Genomic DNA, 21048 nt, shown 5'->3' on the forward strand with positions numbered 1-21048 from the left:
ACAAAGTGTTTTTAGATTATATGCTCTAACATATTTATTACAAACATATACTAGGAAATGAACATAATATGTTTGCCCATGAAAGCAATTTGTCAAAAATGCAGTTTCAAACCTATATTTTTTACACCGAAACATATGCAAAACCCTCTTTTTCATCTGTGTTGCATTATAATGTTTTTTTTTTTTACTTTAAATAATAGTAATGGGATATAAATGTTTTGAATTCTAAATGGATATATATTTTTTAAATGTATTTTTTGTGATCAATTTTATAATTATTATATATAATGTTTTTATAATCTTACATCTTATTATATCTAAATTGGTATACACTCATAAGCTATTGACCTAATAATGTAATAAAATATGCAATTAACGGTTTAGAATACCAAAAAAATAAACAAAAAGAAAACAAGTATATACGGCCGTAAGTTCGGCCAGGTCGGTATATGGTCTCTAACACCATGCAAAAATTGGTCCACATCGGTCCATAATTATATATAGCCCCACACCCTCAAAAAAAATCGCTTCTTTAACATATGTTCTAAACATATTTTGCAGGAAGCACATATATAATTGGATACTGCCGAAACATTAATATGTTTGTTTTATGTGAACATATTATATGTTTGGAAGCATTTTGAGCCCAAAAATATTATATGCTTGGAAGAATTTTTCCCAAAGACGATTGTGCTCATTCCCTAACATACTCGTAATTTTCACTTCCACGAATTTTTTTAGTTCTTGGCACCTTTTTCTGTAATACAAATAATGTTGAAGAAATTATTCACTTTTATAAATTTTTTAAATTTTACCTTTCGCCTGCACGGAGAATCGAACCGAGGACAACACAGTTTGTAAGCCAACACACTGTCCACTGGGCTACGTAGCTGTTATAGTCACCAGTAGATAATTATCGTTATAAATTTCATTTATATAGCATAGTTTGCAGCGCCCACAAGCCCATGCAAACATAACATTATTTAACAGAAACATACATTTGTTTGCCACGTGGAGCAGTGGTTAGCATGTCTGCCTTTCATGCAAAGGGTCGTGGGTTCAATCCCTGCTCCGAACGAACACTTTTTATACCCTCCATCATAGGATGGGGGTATATTAACTTTGTCATTCCGTTTGTAACACATCGAAATATTGCTCTAAGACCCCATAAAGTATATATATTCTGGGTCGTGGTGAAATTCTGAGTCGATCTAAGCATGTCCGTCCGTCCGTCTGTTGAAATCACGCTAACTTCCGAACGAAACAAGCTATCGACTTGAAACTTGGCATAAGTAGTTGTTATCGATGTAGGTCGGATGGTATTGAAAATGGGCCATATCGGTCCACTTTTACGTATAGCCCCCATATAAAGGGACCCTCATATTTGGATTGTGGAGCCTCTAACAGAAGCATATTTCATCCGATCCGGCTGAAATTTGGTATATGGTGTTGGTATATGGTCTCTAACAACCATGCAAAAATTGGTCCACATCGGTCCATAATTATATATAGCCCCCATATAAACCGATCTCCAGATTTGGCTTGCGGAGCCTAAAAGAGAAGCAAATTTCATCCGATCCGGCTGAAATTTGGTACATGGTGTTGGTATATGGTCTTTAACAACCATGCAAAAATTGGTTCACATCGGTCCATAATTATATATAGCCCCCATATAAACCGATTTCCAGATTTGGCTTGCGAAGCCTCAAAGAGGAGCAAATTGCATCCGATCCGGTTGTAATTTGGAACATGGTGTTAGTATATGATCTTTAACAACCGTGCCAGAATTGGTCCATATCGGTCTATAATTATATATAGCCCCCATATAAAACATTCTCCAGATTTGACCTCCGGAACCTCTTGGAGGAGCAAAATTCATCCGATCCGGTTAAAATTAGGCACATGGTGTTAGTATATGGTCGCTAACAACCATACTAAAATTGGTCCAATCACACAAAAATTGGTCCATATCGGTTCATAATCATGGTTGCCACTAGAGCCAAAAATAATCTACCAAAATTTTATTTCTATAGAAAATTTTGTCAAAATGTTATTTCCAGAGAAAATTTTGTTAAAATTTTATTCGGTTCATAATAAAATTTTCATCATTGTCAAAATTTTATTTCTATAGAAAATTTTGTCAAAATTTTATTTCTATAGAAAATTTTGTTCAAATTTTATTCGGTTCATAATCATGGTTGCCACTCGAGTCAAAAATAATTTACCAAGATTTTATTTCTATAGAAAATTTTGTCAAAAGTTTATTTCTATAGAAAATTTTGTTAAAATTTTATTTCTGCAGAAATTTTTGTGAAAATTTTCTTTCTATAGAAAATTTTGTCAAAATTTTTATTTCTATAGAAAATTTTGTGAAAATTTTATTTTTGTAGAAATTTTTGTTAAAATTTTATTTCTATAGAAAATTTTTTTAAAATTTTATTTCTGTAGAAAATTTTGTCAAAATTTTATGCCTACTTTGTCAAACTGAATTATATACGTATTGGATCGATCTTTTTTGATTTAATATATACCACGTATGGACTTACATACAATTTAGAAGATGGTGTTAGGAGGTTTTAAGATACCTTGCCATCGGCAAGCGTTACCGCAACTTAAGTAATTCGATTGTGGATGGCAGTGTTTAGATGAAGTTTCTACGCAATCCATGATGGAGGGTACATAAGCTTCGGCCTGGCCGAACTTACGGCCGTATATACTTGTTTTAATTTAACTTCAAAATTTGGAAGGAATTCAAAAACTCTAACAAAAGATGAACGTGGAGTCGAGTATAATATATAAATAATTTTATAATACAAACATAAATTTATTTAGGCGTGAACAGTTTTTTACTAGCATTTAAAACCATCGCTCTAAAATGCCTTTTATTTTTCTTTAATAATTCATTTTAAAGAAAATAAACTTTTTAAATTGTTTTAGCTGCAAAACTCGAACTTAATGCCCGCTTTTATATTTGAAGGTGTCCGTCAACTCCTCTGGGACTACTTATTAATAAAGAGGAACTAAACTTTGTTTTTATACATTTTATTGTTTAATTTTTCACTATTTCCTCCTTTTTTATTTTATTGTCCTAACTCTAGAAAGAGTATAGTGCCCTTTCGTTATTTTTCTGAAGACCTCTGATTTCTTTTAACGAACCAAGAAAAAAATTGTGCCCATAATGCCGAAATGATAAACAAAACACATGTCCACACATATATAAAATGCTGCTCTCAAGGCGAAAACATATGCTGTTTGTTTTTCAAATGTCTATTCTCTTGGTTCCGAATGTCCATTCTCTTTATTCAAATTAAATAATATTTAAACTTATTTTAATATTTAATATTTAAAACAGTTTTCCGAAACAACATACAAGTGGTTTCACAGACATTGTTCTCTTTTGATTCTTTTGCTGTGTTATGTTGATATATTTCGTCAACTCTCCCGGTTTCCATCTCTATTTCTTTCTCTATACTCTCTCTCTCTCTGTCGCTTGGAATAAAATATCACAACATATGTATGTTTAGTCGAAATTTGTAAATTTATATATGTTTGCATTCACACATATGATTTTTATGAAACATTCATGCCCCAAACATAATATATTCTAACATATTAATATAGATGTCCCAAACATTTTGTGTTAGTTTAGGAACATTACATGTTTGCACTTAAATATATTGTGTTTTAAAATTGTGCCCGAAACACATTTTATTTATATCGGAACATATGAAAAACATATTTTTCTAACAGTGCATATAAACCGTTCCCCAGATTTGGTTTGCGGGGCCTCAAAGAGGAGCAACTGTCATCCAATCCGGCTGAAATTTGGTACATGATGTTGGTATATGGTCTCTAACAACCATGCCAGAATTGGTGCATATCGGTCCATGATTATATATAGCCCCTATATAAGCCGATCCCCAGATTTGGCTTGCGGGGCCTCAAAGAGAAGCAACTGTCATCCAATCCGGCTGAAATTTGATGTTTGTATATGGTATATAACAACCATACCAGAATTGGTCCATATCGGTCCATAATTATGTATAGCCCCCATATAAACCGATCCCCAGATTTGACCTCCGGAGCCTCTTGGAGGAGCAAAATTCATCCGATCCGGTTGAAACTTATTACGTCAAAATTGGTCCTTATCTATATTATATATAGCCCCCAAATAAACCGATCCCCAATCACAGAAAAATCACGACTGCCACTCGAGCCAAAAATAATCTATTTACCAACATTTTATTGCTAAGAAAATTTTGTCAAAATTTTATATTTCATAGAAAATTTTTTCAAAATTTTAATTTCTATAGAAAATTTTGTTAATATTTTATGTATTTAGGAAATGTTGTCAAAATATAATTTCTATACAAAATTTCGTCAAAAATTTATATCTATAGAAAATTTTGTCAAAAATTTATTTCTGTAGAAAATTTTGTTAAAATTTTATTTCTGTAGAAAGTTTTGTAAAAATTTTATTTCTATAGAATATTTATGAAGCATTTCATAGTTGCAGAGGAATATTTTGCAAAATCTTTCAAAACATCAAGAATTCCACCAATCTACCAAACAGTAAAAAATCTGCCATTATTCGTAGACTCGCGTTCATAATTGTATATAGCCCCCATATAAAGCGACCCCGATATTTCAATTCTGGCTCTATAATTACCGCACAAAAGTTCATATCGGTTCGTAATTATTTCTTCCCTATACATACCGGTCAAGAACTGAATATATACGTATTCAATCGAGCTTTCTTTTGTCTACTATATATCCCGCATGGACTTAAATAAGATGTTTTAAGATGCCTTGCCATCGGCCGCGAGCCAAGTAATTTAATTGTGGATGAAGTTTCTACGCAATCCATGGTGGAGGGTACATAAGGTTCGACCTGGCCGAACTTACGGCCGTATATACCAGAGAACTGCAACCGGTGGCTTTTTTTCATATTGCAATCTTACACACCACTAGTAAAGGGTGGCTAAAATTTCAAGGGCCGATGTTGATTTTGAATAAAACACAAACTATTTAGGAAATTGTTGTAATTTTATTTTATTATGATATATTGGTATTACCCAATTATGTATGGAACAAAATATCGGCCAAATGGGCGCCGCGACCTCGGTGGCACACCTTCATCCGATGGTCCAAATTTTCGATGACGCTGAGGCATAATGGAGGTTCTATGCCGTCAATGTGCCGAATTATCTCAACCTTTAGCTCTTGAATTGTTGCTGGCTTATCGACGTACACCTTTTCTTTCAAATAGCCCCAAAGAAAAAAGTCCAACGGTGTCAAATCACCGTTGACATCGCCATTACGTGAGATAACACGGCCATTGAATTTGTTGCGCAAAAGAGCCATTGTTTCGTTAGCTGTGTGGCAAGTGGCACAGTCCTGCTGAAACCACATATCGTCCACATCCATATCTTCCAATTCGGGTCATAAAAAGTTCGTTATCATCTCACGATAGCGAACACCATTCACAGTAACTGCCTGACCGGCCTCATTTTGGAAAAAATACGGCCCGATGATGTCGACAGTCCATAAACCGCACCAAACAGTCACTCTTTGTGGATGCATTGGTTTTTCGACAATCACTCTTGGATTCTCATTCGCCCAAATGCGGCAATTCTGTTTATTGACGAATTCACTGAGGTGAAAATGTGCCTCATCACTGAGGATGTCACTAAAATTATAAATGAATTCAACTCGTAAGCATTTTATGTTCGTAAGCGGGATTATTTTCGTAAGCGTGTTTTTCCGAATTTCGTTACTCACGCACACTCACGAAGATATTATTTTCGTGACTCACGATCACGCACGACATTTGGTTGGTTAATCACGCCGTTAATCACTCACGCCGTTGTCGTCAGCGTGACTCACGCGTGAGTCACCAAAATGTTCTTGAGTCACGATAATTTCGTGTCACGTGCACACCTCTAATGCAGTGTCTTGCAATCTTAAACCAATCGACATCGTAACAAAGATCGGTAAACAAACAAGTATATACAGCAGTAAGTTCGGCCGGGCCGAATCTTAAATACCCACCACCATGAACCAAATATTAGGGTTTCCTTTGAAATTTCAGGAGGGCTTGAGGACACTTCCCGAAGATAAATTTAAAGATTTCACCTATGAGGACTATATCAGATTCTGGATTTATATGAACCATTTTTGTTTGAGTTTTAGAGGAATCATTAACATCTCTTGTAAGTGTGCAAGAAAATTATAAAATAACGTCTTGATTTGAAATCTTAAATCTGTAGAAGTAAAATCTGGAAATGTTACATTGAGTTTCAAGCAATTTTCATGATCAGTGCGCCTTCTACACCCTCAAGAAGTGAAGTCGGTCTATATGGAGGCATTACCAAATGGACCGATAAAAACTTAATCCGATACGCATTTTTGTGAGCCTAAAATACCAGAATATTTACAATTTCAGGCAAATCAAATAAAAACTACGGTTTCTAGAAACCCAAGGAGTTAAATTGGGAGATCGGTCTTATGGGGGCTATACTAAAATATGGACCGATACTCACCGGCACACCTCTTTATGACCCGAAAATACCTCTAGATTTCCAATTTTAGGCAAATAGGATAAAAACTTCGGATTCTAGAAGCCCAAGAAGTAAAATCGGGAAATCGGTCTATATGGGGGCTATACCAAAATATGGACCGATACTCACCATTTTCGGCACACCTCTTTATGGTCCTAAAATACCTCTAGACAAATTGGATAAAAACTTCGGTTTCTATAAGCCCAAGATCCCAAATCGGGAGGTCGTTTTATATGGGGACCATACCAAAATATTGGACCGATACTCACAATTTTTGGCAGACGTATTTGTGGTCCTACAATACCTCTAGATCAGCGTTGCCAATTTAGCTTTTTTCCCGCTAGATTTGGCTTTTTTTGAAGACGTTTAGCGGGGAAAAAATGCATTTAGCTTTTAGCTTTTTTTCTGGCTTTTTTTCATGACCCTTTTAGCTAATTTTGGCTTTTTTTATTTTCGACATGTTCCTATTGAAATATGGATAAAACTTCGTTTTTATCTATGCCTTGCTGCCAGAATAAGGTTTTCCACATATTTCAATTCCTTATATAAACTGTCAGTAAATTATTAGGAATATTAGCATTTGACTCGTTTATCCTTTTTATGTTATTATAATTTGGTTATAATAGCATTTGTGAATTTCTCTTCTTCAATAGCCGATAAATTCTTTTTGTCCTTATAGTTAAGTGATTCAACTTAAAAATGGGTATTTTTTCATGAAAGAAGGCTAGGGTCAATTCTAAAAAATTCTTAAAATTAATGAAATAGTCTTTAAATTTGTGGAGTTTTTGTATCTTGACCACAAACCAAAATAGCGTTCAAAAATAGAAGAGGTTTTTCAACATTTTATTTTAAAAACGTATACATAGAATAATTTCTACTTAAAGTCGAGTCTGAATTTGGAAATTTAAGTTGTCGTTAGCACGTTTTTAAAGCACTGTGATAGCTCATGACGAAAAAGCTGAAAAAACGAATAAATTCAAATTTGACTCGGAATCAATACCAATATCATTAGTGTACAAAATCTTTGGAACCGAACATAGAAATAATTAAGGAAATAAAGTTTTGAATGTGGTATTATTTTTTTTAACATCAAAAAAATGCAATGAAAAAATTCGTAGTGATAGGATCAAAACAAATCTGCTATATATTAATGGAATGGATTTACATTTACGAAAATTAGACAACAATAGGTTTGTATGGGAAATTTTCGAATAAAAGTTATTCAATATAAACTTGCAAGACAGTTAGAATGGGTTTTATTCTCTTGGGTTCACGAATTTATCATTAATTCAGTTAAAACGAAATATATTGATATTTTCTTATGCAGTTCTATGTGACATTGTGCAATATATCGCACATTGGACTTGTTGATGATTAACCAGCTGACAATTGCAAGTTTACTGGGAAAAATAATTTTACTAGGAAATATAAACGAAGGACTTCCAGTAAAAATTTGTGATAGTAATCAAAATGTATCGAGTATGCAAACAGAGCTAATATGACTTGAATTTTCTTACAGTCTCACAGAAATTGAATTAAAATGAATACAATTAAAATAATATGTATTTTAAGTGAAATAAAGCCTTTAAGTTTGTTAAATTTCAATCACAAATGTGATTTTTGATACAAAACATTTTAGCTTTTTTTCTAGCTATTTTTTAAAATTTTTTAGCTTTTTTGGCTAGTTTTTTGAACAAATCTAGCGGTTTTTTGTGAAACAATTCTGGCAACGCTGCTCTAGATTTCCAATTTCAGGTAAATTGAATAAAAACTGCGGTGTCTATAAGCCCAAGAAGTAAAATCGGGAGATTGGTCTATATGGGGGCTATACCAAAACATGGACCGATACTCACAATTTTTGGCACACGTATTTGTGGTCCTACAATACTTCTAGATTTCCAATTTCAGGTAAATTGAATAAAAATTACGATTTCTATAAGCCCAAGACCCCAAATCGGGAGGTCGGTTTATATGGGGACTATTTCAAAACCTGGACCGATATAGCCCATCTTCGAACTTGACCTGCCTGTAGACAAAAGACGAGTTTGTGCAAATTTTCAGCACGATTGCTTCATTATTGAAGACTGTAGCGTGATTACAACAGACAGACAGACAGACGGACATCGTTATATCGTCATAGAATTTCTACCTGATCAAGAATATATATATATATATATATAGTAGGAAATCGATATTTCGATGTGTTACAAACGGAATGACAAACTTATTATACCCCTGTCACCATTCTATGTTGGTGGGTATAAAAACGAGGTTGGCACTTAAGTGTGATTGCACTCACTAACAAATATTACTAGCAGTTGGCATTAGCTCAAGAGAATTGAGAGAGTACCAAATAAGAGAATACCAAACTGCTGAGATATGGGTAACAGTGCTGCCGCTAGTGAAAAATTGAGTGAAGTAGATTTTGGAAAAATGTGGAGTAGATTGAATAAAATTGAAGTAGCATACATTTTTGAAATCAAAACAATAGAATTCATTTTGTTAAACCCTCCACCATAGGATGGGGGTATATTAACTTTGTCATTCCGTTTGTAACACATCGAAATATTGCTCTAAGACCCCATAAAGTACATATATTCTGGGTCGTGGTGAAATTCTGAGTCGATCTGAGCATGTCCGTCCGACCATCTGTTGAAATCACGCCAACTTCCGAACGAAAGAAGCTATTATTGTTATTGATGTAGGTCGGATGGTATTGCAAATGGGCCATATCGGTCCACTTTTACGTATAGCCCCCATATAAACGGACCCCCAAATTTGGCTTGCGGAGCCTCTAAGAGAACCAAATTTCATCCGATCCGGCTGAAATTTGGTACATGGTGTAAGTATATGGTCTCTAACAACTATGCAAAAATTGGTCCACATCGGTTAATAATTCAATGATTAAAACCGCTATGTTCATCGTAATTAAAGGAATAGGACAAACAATTAGGTAATATGGGGAAAAATTTGAAGCAGAACAAAAAGTGAAGCAGATTTTTGGAAGAAGGAGTGACGAAGTAAATTTTGTGAAAACGAAGCAAAATACTTCGATTGAAGTAGTAGCGGCAGCACTGATGGGTGACCAATTTGTGTGATTGCTTTAACAGGTTGGCTGATAAGTCCCTGGTCTGACTCATAGATGGCGTCGCTAGTATTAAATGCATATTATTTTTATATAGTACCAACCTTCAAATGATTCGTGTCAAATATTGACGTCTGTAAGTCAATTAGTTTGTGAGATAGAGCGTCTTTTGTGAAGCAACTTTTGTTATTGTGAAAAAAAAATGGAAAAAGGTATTTCGTGTTTTGATAAAATACTGTTTTCTCAAGGGGAAAAATACGGTGGAGGCAACAACTTGGCTTGATAATGTGTTTCCGGACTCTGCCCCAGGGAAATCAATATCAATAATTGATTGGTATGCAAAATTCAAGCGTGGTGAAATGAGCACGGAGGACGGTGAACGCAGTGGACGCCCGAAAGAGGTGGTTACTGACGAAAACATCCAAAAAATCCACAAAATGATTTTGAATGACCGTAAAATGAAGTTGATCGAGATAGATATCAAAGGAACGTGTTGGTCATATCATTCATTAATATTTGGATATGCGGAAGCTCTGTGCAAAATGGGTGCCGCGCGAGCTCACATTTGACCAAAACCAACAACGGGTTTATGATTCTGAGCGGTGGTTGCAGCTGTTAACTCGTAATACACCCGAGTTTTTCCGTCGATATGTGACAATGGATGAAACATGGCTCCATCACTACACTCCTGAGTCCAATCGACAGACGGCTGAGTGGACAGCGACCGTTGAACCATCTCCGAAGCGTGGAAAGACTCAAAAGTCCGCTGGCAAAGTAATGGCCCTTGTTTTTTGGGATGCGCTTGGAATAATTTTTATAGATTATCTCGAGAAGGGAAAAACCATCAACAGTGACTATTATATGGCGTTATTGGAGCGTTTGAAGGTCGAAATCGCGGCAAAACGGCCCCATATGAAAAAGAAAAAAAAATGTTGTTCCACCAAGACAACGCACCGTGCCACAAATCATTGAGAACGATGGCAAGAATTCATGAATTGGGCTTCGAATTGCTTCCCCTCCAACCGTATTCTCCAGATCTGGCCCCCAGCGACTTTTTCTTGTTCTCAGACCTCAAAAGGATGCTCGCAGGAAACAAATTTGGCTGCAGTGAAGAGGTGATCGCCGAAGCTGAGGCCTATTTTTAGGCAAAGCCGAAGGAGTACTACCAGAATGGTATCAAAAAATTGGAAGGTCGTTATAATCGTTGTATCGCTCTTGAAGGGAACTATGTTGAATAATAAAAACGAATTTTGACAAAAAAAAAATGTGTTTTTCTTTGTTAGACCGACCTGTTACTACGGTGTTTTCGAGACATCAACACTCATTCTAACAAACACCGACAGTCGTCCGATCATTGGATATTGGTGGTTGAAATTTTTTTTTACTAATTCGTGTTTTAAGATTGCAAATGTTGGTGTTTACTAAATACACTGGGCGGTTGCGGTTCTCTGGTATATACTTGTTTTTAGCTGTAATTCAAAGATTCAACATCTCAGTTATTTTACACATTATTTCTTTAAATCAGATATGGTTGTCTTTATATTAAGGGAAATTTGCCTTATTTGAAAAACATATAACTTTAGCGGACGTAAATTTCAAAGATTCGTGTCCCAAATTTAATGAAAAAAAAATTTAAGCAAAAAATTTGAAAAATTAAGTAATTTTTTAGTACAGTGGAATTTGTCCTCAATAATGAGTGTTGTATATATTTAACTAATTCATAAATAATATAATTTCCCAAAATCTTTACTTACAGTTAGCAAATTCCACCAAAGGTGTTGTCGAAATAGCCCTAGAGGTAAAAGATGTCTGTGAGCCTATAGATCCAACCAACAGTGAGAGTACAACCTCAACCCTCAACAATGGCAACTCGAGTTTCGATTCCAATGACAGTACGGCCAGTACATCTACAGTGACCTCAAGTAAAGAGGCCAAATCCTGGAATAATCGCATGACATCAGAAATGAAACGTAAAATGGGCATTAGCAACGTGAATACCAAGAGACCCCATAATTTACTCCTCAAAGTGACCACATCACGTATGCGCTGTTCGAATAAAGTCAAAGATGAATTGGAGGCAACTGCGGGTAGTGTTTATGTGAAAACTACCATCTACGATAACGGCATTTATGTGGATTCATGGAAATCACCAAATTTCTATCCTTCCTTGGCAACCAAATGGGATGTAGGCAATGAAGTGGCCACCCTCAGTATACCATTGCAAAATTTGGAGCATTTAGATAGAATCATGATAAAAACTACATTGGCCACAAAAACAAAAATGGCCAAGAAATTAGTATTAGGCACAGTCATTGTAGGTGGCCCAGCATCTGGCCCGGGGATAACACCAAGTGGTGCAGAACAAATGGCTTCGTTGAAGGAGGCTCCTTTAAATGAAAAAATTCCACTTTGGCATTGTTATCAATAACTGAATGGAGCAATAAATAAGTTTTGTTTTTTTTTTTTATAAAAAATTAATTTTTTATATTAGCTTTTAATTTTTATTAACCAAGGATTCCTGACTCCCACAATCAAGTATTTTTTTTTTCTTTATCCCAATTATTTGTTTTCCAAGCTGTGACAATTTATTAGACCAAATTTTAAATAAGATCTAAATGCATTATTTATTTTTTTTAATATTCACTATATTAAAATTATTGTTAACCATTATATAATTATTATAAACGAAAAGCAATTGTTTTTTCATAAAGAAATAAATAAATAAAATTTTTATTTATATTTTAATAAATGCTAACATTTACCAAAATTGATTTCAACATTAATTTTAATCTATAGGATATAGCCTAAAACAGGATTGTATAGAAATGGGCCAGGAATGATAAAAACATAAATGGTACTCAAAAGTACTTTTCTAAGCCAAAAGGTACTTTATCACCTGGGTGAAAGTAATGCCCATACAACACTTAAATCGGGAGCCACCGTGGTGCAATGATTGGCATGCCCGCCTTACACACACACAGGATCGTGTGTTCAAACCTAGTTTCGACCAAACAGTTTTTCAGCGGTGGATTATCCCACCTCAGTTATGCTGGTGACATTTCTGAGTGCTTCAAAGCTTCTCTAAGTGGTTTCACTGCAATGTGGAACGTCGTTCGGACTCGGCTATAAAAAGGAGATCCCCTGTCATTGAGCTTAGTATTGCATCGGGCAGCACTCAGTGATAAGAGAGAAGTTCACCAATGTGGTGAACTTCACAATAGACTGAATAGTCTAAGTGAGCCTGAAATATGCGGCTATCACTATATCTGCTCTAACCTAACTCAAATTGGGACTAGAGTAATAAAAACAAGTATATACGGCCGTAAGTTCGGCCAGGACGAATCTTATGTACCCTCCACGATGGATTGCATAGAAACTTCTACTCCAAACTGTTGCGGTAACACTTGCCGATGGCAAGGTATCTTAAAACTTCGTAACACCGTCTTTTCAACAAAAGGCCGATTAAGTACGTATATAATTCAGTTTGACAAAATTTTCTATAGAAATAAAATTTTGACAAAACTTTCTATAGAAATAAAATTTTCTATAGAAATAAAATTTTGACAAAATTTTGTATAGAAATAAAATTTTGGCAAAATTTTCTATAGAAATAAAATTTTGACAAAATCTATAGAAATAACATTTTGACAAATCTGGGATCGGTTTAAATGGGGGTTATATATAATTAACGCGGGCATGGACCAATTTTTGCATGGTTGTTAGAGACCATATACTAACACCACGTACCAAATTTCAACCGGATCACGTGAATTTTGCTCTTCCAAGGGGCTTCGGAGGTCAAATCTGGGGATCGGTTTATATGGGGGCTACATATAATTATGGACCGATATGGACCAATTCCTGTATGGTTGTTAGAGACCATATACTAACACCATGTACTAAATTTCAGCCGGATCGGATGAAATTTGCTTCTCTTTTGAAGCTCCGCAAGCCAAATCTGGGGATCGGTTTATATGGGGGCTATGTATAATTATGGACCGATGTGGACCAATTTTTGCATGGTTGTTAGAGACCACGTACCAAATTTCAACCGAATCGGATGAATTTTGCTCATCCATGAGGCTACGGAGGTCAAATCTGGGGATCGGTTTATATGGGGGCTATATAATTATGGACCGATGTAGACCAATTTTTGCATGTTTGTTAGAGACCATATACTAGAACCATGTACCAAATTTCAGCCGGATCGGATGAAATTTGTTTCTCTTAGAGACTCCGCAAGCCAAATCGGGGGATCGGTTTATATGGGGGCTATATATAATTATGGACCGATGTGGACCAATTTTTGCATGGTTGTTAGAGACCACATACTAACACCACGTACCAAATTTCAATCGAATCGGATGAATTTTGCTCATCCATGAGGCTACGGAGGTCAAATCTGGGGATCGGTTTATAAGGGGGCTATATATAATTATGGACCGATGTGGACCAATTTTAGCATGGTTACTAAAGATCATATACCAGCACCATGTACCAAATTTTAGTCGGATCGGATGAAATTTGCTTCTCTTAGAAGCTCCGCAAGCCAAATCTGGGGATCGGTTTATATGGGGGCTATATATAATTATGGACCGATATGGGCCAATTTTTGCATGGTTGTTAGAGACCATATACCAACATCATGTACCAAATTTCAGCCGGATCGGATGAAATTTGCTTCTCTTTGAGGCTCCGCAAGCCAAATCTGGGGATCGGTTTATATGGGGGCTATATATAATTATTGACCGATGTGGACCAATTTTTGCGTAGTTGTTAAAGACCACATACTTACACCATGTACCAAATTGCAACCGGATCGGATGAATTTTGCACCTCCAAGAGGCTCCGCAAGCCAAATCTGAGCGTCGGCTTATATGGGGGCTATACGTAAAAGTGGTCCGATATGGCCCATTTGCAATACCGTCCGACCTACATCAATAACAACTACTTGTGTCAAGTTTCAAGTCGATAGATTGTTTCGTTCGGAAGTTAGCGCGATTTCAACAGACGGACGGACGGACATGCTTATATCGACTCAGAATTTCACCACGACCCAGAATATATATACTTTATGGGGTCTTAGAACAATATTTCAATGTGTTACAAACGGAATATACCCCCCATCCTATGGTGTAGGGTATAAAAACCATTTTTTAAATAGGGGTTTATCGGTTTTAAAATCCGGACTTTTTGACAAAACCGATATGCGGTGTATTTGAAACAAATATCCGCCATAAGCCATTCAACCCGGTCTTCAAAAAACCACTTTATTTTGGGAAGAAAGTCTTATTTGATGTCATATAAAAAAACCGCTTATTGGGGTCACTGATTCTACAGGTCTACCTAAAATTGGATTTTCATAAAAACCGATAACCGATTTTCATCCACCGCTTTTGGCCACTCTAATAGTGGCATTATTTTCTTTTTATTCCCACCACCATAGAATGATGACGGGGGTATAATAAGTTTGTCATTCCGTTTGTAACACAACGAAATATCGATTTCCGACTATATAAAGTATATATATTCTTGATCAGGGAGAAATTCTAAGACGATATAACGATGTCCGTCTGTCCGTCTGTCTGTTGTAATCCAGAGAATGAAGCCGCCGAGTCGCGCCGCCGATTTTAGCCGCCGCCGACCAGTTTCTTCCAGCCGAAGCCGCCGCCGAATATATCGACTCATCTCGACTCATAATTAGCCGCCAAGTAATCAAAAATATTGATTTAAATCAGAAAAATTTATTAATAATTGTTGTATTTTTTGTTAAAATGTTTAACTTTCAACCCAAAATCCATCAGTATCATGTTTCTATAATAGCTTTGCAACCATTTAGCTCAGAAAATGTAAATGAAATGAAAATTTGATTGTAAGTTTGGTTGTACAACTAATCTCATTACCATTCGGATTACCTCAAATCGATTTTATAATGGATAATTGTCCGCCGCCGAATAGACGTGCTGAAATTTTCCACAAACTCGTCTTTTGTCTGCAGGCAGCGCAAGTTCGAAGATGGGCTATATGGGTCCAGGTTTTGATATAGTCCCCATATAAATCGACCTCCCGATTTGGGGTCTTGGGCTTATAGAAATCGTAGTTTTTATCCAATTTGCCTGAAATTTGAAATCTAGAGGTATTTTATGACCATAAAGAAGTGTGCCAAAAATGGTGAGTATAGGTCCATGGTTTGGTATAGCCCCCATATAGACCGATCTCCCGATTTTACTTCTTGGGCTTATAGAAACCGCAGTTTTTATCCAATTTATCTGAAATTGGAAATCGAGAAGTACTTTAGAAACGTAACTCTTTACGGTGTGCCCAAAATGTTGAGCATCGGTTCATATTTTGGTATGGTCCCCATATAAACCGACCTCCCGATTTGGGGTCTTGGGCTTATAGAAACCGTAGTTTTTATCCAATTTGCCTGAAATTGAAAATCTAGAGGTACTTGATGACCATCAAAAGGTGTGCCGAAAATGGCCCGCATCGTTCCATGTTTTGGTATAGCCCCCATATAGACCGATCTCCCGATTTTACATCTTGGGTTTATAGAATCCGTAGATTATATACAATTTGTCTAAAATTGGAAATTTATAGGTATTTTAGGCCCATAAAGAGGTGTGCCACTAATGGTGAGTATTGGTCCATGTTTTGGTATAGCGCCCATATAGACCGATATCCCGAGTTTACTTCTTGGGCTTCTAGAATCGGAAGTTTTTATCCAATTTGCCTGAAATTGGAAATCTAGAAGTATTTTCGGGCCATAAAGTGGTGTGCCGAAAACGGTGAGTATCGGTCCATATTTTAGTATAGCCCCCATAAGAACGATCTCCCGATTTAACTCCTTGGGTTTCTAGAAACCGTAGTTTTTATCCGATTTGCCTGAAATTGTAAATATTCTCGTATTTTAGGCTCACAACAACGTGTATCGGATTAAGTTTTTATCGGTCCTTTTGGTAATGCCTCCATATAGACCGACTTCACTTCTTGAGGGTATAGAAGGCGCACTGATCATGAAAGTTGCTTGAAACTCAATGTAAAATTTCCAGATTTTACTTCTACAGATTTAAGATTTCAGATCAAAACGTTATTTTATAATGTTCTTGCACACTTACAAGAGATGTTAATGATTCTTCTAAAACTCAAACAAAAATGGTATAGTCCTCATAGGTGATATAGTCTGATATAGTCGTCATAGGTGAAATCTTTAAATTTATCTTCGGGAAGTGTTCTCAAGTCCTCAAGCCCTCCTGAAATTTCAAAGGAAACCCTAATATATGGTTTATGGTGGTGGGTCTTTAAGATTCGGCCCGGCCGAACTTACTGCTGTATATACTTGTTTTTTTTTTGTTATCATCTCCAATACAAAAAATCATACAAATCAGAGTTCATGAGTGATAGAGGGTTAACTCGTTTTTAAAGGACTTTGATAGCATATGAAGAAAAAAAGGCAGGTACGCAAAACCGAAATTTAAAAGAGAATTGTGTCTTAAAAGTATCCCTACTTGTATTCTCCGCTTCTTTGGCTCGGAATCAATACCAAAATGTTTAAAGTGAAGACAAAATCTTTGGAACCGGGCATGCTTTTTTTCAGTGCATGGAGTGAAAAATCAGTACTCCAGTTTTTGTGCCAGACTTCCCCTGGGTTACGCTAGTAATTTATCAAAAATGAAAATCGAGAAATTGGGGTTCACCTTCACAACCCTAATTGTAAATCGGACATAATTAAAGAGGGTTGGAAAACGTGCTGCGATAGTGTCTACACGCAGAGAAGGAATATGATCACCTCAACCATGTTTCAAGGGCAAAATGTTATTTTTGGATGGTGACCATGTAACATGTTTATGGCAAAAATATTTTTCTCGCCAAAAATAATATGCTTGCGAAATCAGACACATAATCTCCGAGAAAATAATATGGTTGCGACAAACATGTTACATGGTCACCATTCAAAAATAACATTTTGCTCTTGAAACATGGTTGAGGTGATCACATTCCTTCCTTTGCGTGCTCTACACATATGTGCCGAAACAAATACAAATTTCGGATGTCCAAAACCAAACCAGTCTCATTCCAACAGAAACAAACTTTTCATAGCTTTTATTAAATGATTCTAAAAATTTAAAGTAAGCTCGGATATTAAGCCATACCTATTTTTATACCCTCCACCATAGGATGGGGGTATATTAACTTTGTCATTCCGTTTGTAACACATCGAAATATTGCTCTAAGACCCCATAAAGTATATATATTCTGGGTCGTGGTAAAATTCTGAGTCGATCTAAGCATGTCCGTCCGTCCGTCTGTTGAAATCACGCTAACTTCCGAACGAAACAAGCTATCGACTTGAAACTTGGCACAAGTAGTTGTTATTGATGTAGGTCGGATGGTATTGCAAAAGGGCCATATCGGTCCACTTTTACGTATAGCCCCCATATAAACGGACCCCCAAATTTGGCTTGCGATTGCTCTAAGAGAAGCAAATTTCATCCGATCCGGCTGAAATTTGGTACATGGTGTTAGTATATGGTCTCTAACAACCATGCAAAAATTGGTCCACATCGGTCCATAATTATATATAGCCTCCATATAAACCGATCCTCCGATTTGGCTTGCGGAGCCTCTAAGAGAAGCAAATTTCATCCGATCCGGCTGAAATTTGGTACATGGTGTTAGTATATGGTCTCTAACAACCGTGCAAAAATTGGTCCACATCGGTCCATAATTATATATAGCCTCCATATAAACCGATCCCCCGATTTGGCTTACGGAGCCTCTAAGAGAAGAAAATTTCATCCGATCCGGCTGAAATTTGGTACATGGTGTTAGTATATGGTCTCTAACAACCATGCAAAAATTGGTCCACATCGGTCCATAATTATATATAGCCCCCATATAAACCGATCCCCCGATTTGGCTTGCGGAGCCTCTAAGAGAAGCAAATTTCATCCAATCCGGCTGAAATTTGGTACATGGTGTTAATATATGGTCTCTAACAACCGTGCAAAAATTGGTCCACATCGGTCCATAATTATATATAGCCTCCATATAAACCGATCCCACGATTTGGATTGCGGAGCCTCTAAGAGAAGCAAATTTCATCCGATCCGGCTGAAATTTGGTACATGGTGTTGGTATATGTTCTCTAATGACCATGCAAAAGTTGGTCCACATCGGCCCATAATTATATATAGCCTCCATATACACCGATCCCCCGATTTGGCTTGCGGAGCCTCTAAGAGAAGCAAATTTCATCCAATCCGGCTGAAATTTGGTACGTGGTGTTAGTATATGGTATCCAACAACCATGCAGGAATTGGTCCATATCGGTCCATAATTATATATAGCCCCCATATAAATCGATCCCCAGATTTGGCTTGCGGAGCCTCTAAGAGAAGCAAATTTCATCCGATCGGGTTGAAATTTGGTACGTGGTGTCAGCATATGATATCGGTTCATAATCATGGTTGCCATTCGAGCCAAAAATAATATACCAAAATTTTATTTCTATAGAAAATTTTGTTAAAATTTTATTTCTATAGAAAATTTTGTTAAAATTTTATTTCTATAGAAAATTTTGTTAAAATTTTATTTCTATACACTGAAAAAACAGTGAACCCACCAGGAAGAAAACTTGTGGTTAATTTTAGAAAATTTTGAATATTTTTAAAAAATTTTAACTAAACAGTATTACAAACGTTGGCATCAGGCCGATGTCATAAAAATAAGTAAATATTTTTCGACAAAATCAAGAAAATTTATAAGCCATAATTAAGTTTTTTCACTTGTTAAAGAAAATTTTGTAGTTTGAAGGAAAAACTTAGAGTTCAAAATTGCAAGAATGTCTTTAGTGACATACGAAGTTCATGATGGATGCGTTTTTGGTAAAATTTACAAATTTAAAGAAATTCTGAACTATTTTGTGGAAGACACGAATTTAGTTCATCTTTATTCTTCATTTGAGTATATTTTTTTCTCGGTTTTTGTTAATTTAACTTGCGTGCACAAAACATTATTAGAGTAAAGGAAACTTTCTCCAAACATAATAATTCCATGAACTAAAATAAAGTTAAATTGGCTTTAGTGAAATAGAGAGTTCACTTTTTTCTGAGTGTAGAAAATTTTTGTCAAAATTTTATTTTTATAGAAAATTTACTCAACATTTTATTTCTATAGAAAATTTACTCAAAATTTTATTTCTATAGAAAATTTTGTCAAAATTTTATTACCATAGAAATTTTTTTCCAAATTTTATTTCTATAGATTTTTTTTTTCCAAATTTTACTTCTATAGAAAATGTTGTCAAAATTTTATTTCTATAGAAAATTTAGTCAAAATTTTATTTCTATAGAAAATTTTGTTAAAATTTTATTTCTATAGAAAAGTTTGTTAAAATTTTATTTCTGTAGAAAATTTTGTCAAAATTTTGTGAAAATTTTATTTCTATAGAAAATGTTGTTAAAATTTTATTTCTATAGAAAATTTTGTCAAAATTTTATGTCTACCGAAAATTTTGTCAAACTGAATTATATACGTATTTGATCGATCTTTTTGTGATTTAATATAACCACGTATGGACTTACATACGATTTAGAAGACGGTGTTGGAAGGTTTTAAGATACCTTGCCATCGGCAAGCGTTACCGCAACTTAAGTAATTCGATTGTGGATGGCAGTGTTTAGAAGAAGTTTCTACGCAATCCATGGTGGAGGGTACATAAGCTTCGGCCTGGCCGAACTTACGGCCGTACATACTTGTTAAGCTTCTATTTTTCCATCATGGAATTAAATCAAAACTCTTTCCTCTAGAAATTCTTAAATATATTTACTCATTATAATATAACATAATCATTAGGAAATTTTATTTTTATTAGTAGAACCTTGAAATTTATTTCCAAGATCAAAATTTACTCATACGCACTAAAGAGTCATTGAGGTATTGCATTCGACGATACATTAGGGAATCAAAAACAACCACCGGCATTCATGATAATAGATCTGCGAGTATCTATCCAATGCATTAAATCATTCATATGCCATATCTTGTGGATTCATTGCCACCAACCACTTCATTACATCGTCATACTAGTGCATTATTATCAATAGACTTTTTCACGATTTTCGAGTGAGTACACAGAAAGAAATATTTTCTATAGAATTTTAGAGAATTATTTTTGGTTTTCTTTTTCAATTTAAACCTATAAAAGCAGCTTAACCACCAGAGAAAAATATTTTTTATTAGTGCAATTGGACTGCCAAAAGGATAGTTGAAGGATCGTTTGGGAAACCCATTGAGAATTCTACTTGAAGCTCTTGAACTCACTTTACTTGATAGCGATACTTGCCTTCACCAATTTGTACAAACTTTTCATTTCTCCTTTGGCAAAGTCCAATCATCGAT

General features: G+C 35.4%; 1 protein-coding gene across 2 annotated transcripts in view; it reads left to right on the top strand.

The window, feature by feature from the left end:
* Window positions 1–12412, top strand: part of LOC142234697 (uncharacterized) — a 102852-nt gene extending 90440 nt beyond the window's left edge. For both annotated transcript variants that reach the window (XM_075305876.1, XM_075305875.1), the window contains exon 8: window positions 11402–12412. In XM_075305876.1, coding sequence (XP_075161991.1) covers window positions 11402–12073 — 672 coding nt within the window. In that variant the 3' untranslated portion in view covers window positions 12074–12412. The remainder of the gene's footprint in view (window positions 1–11401) is intronic.
* The last annotated feature ends 8636 nt before the right edge of the window (window positions 12413–21048 follow it).

The sequence above is a fragment of the Haematobia irritans genome, chromosome 4 (genome assembly GCF_050003625.1).
Source record: "Haematobia irritans isolate KBUSLIRL chromosome 4, ASM5000362v1, whole genome shotgun sequence".
Taxonomy (NCBI): Eukaryota; Metazoa; Arthropoda; class Insecta; order Diptera; family Muscidae; genus Haematobia; species Haematobia irritans.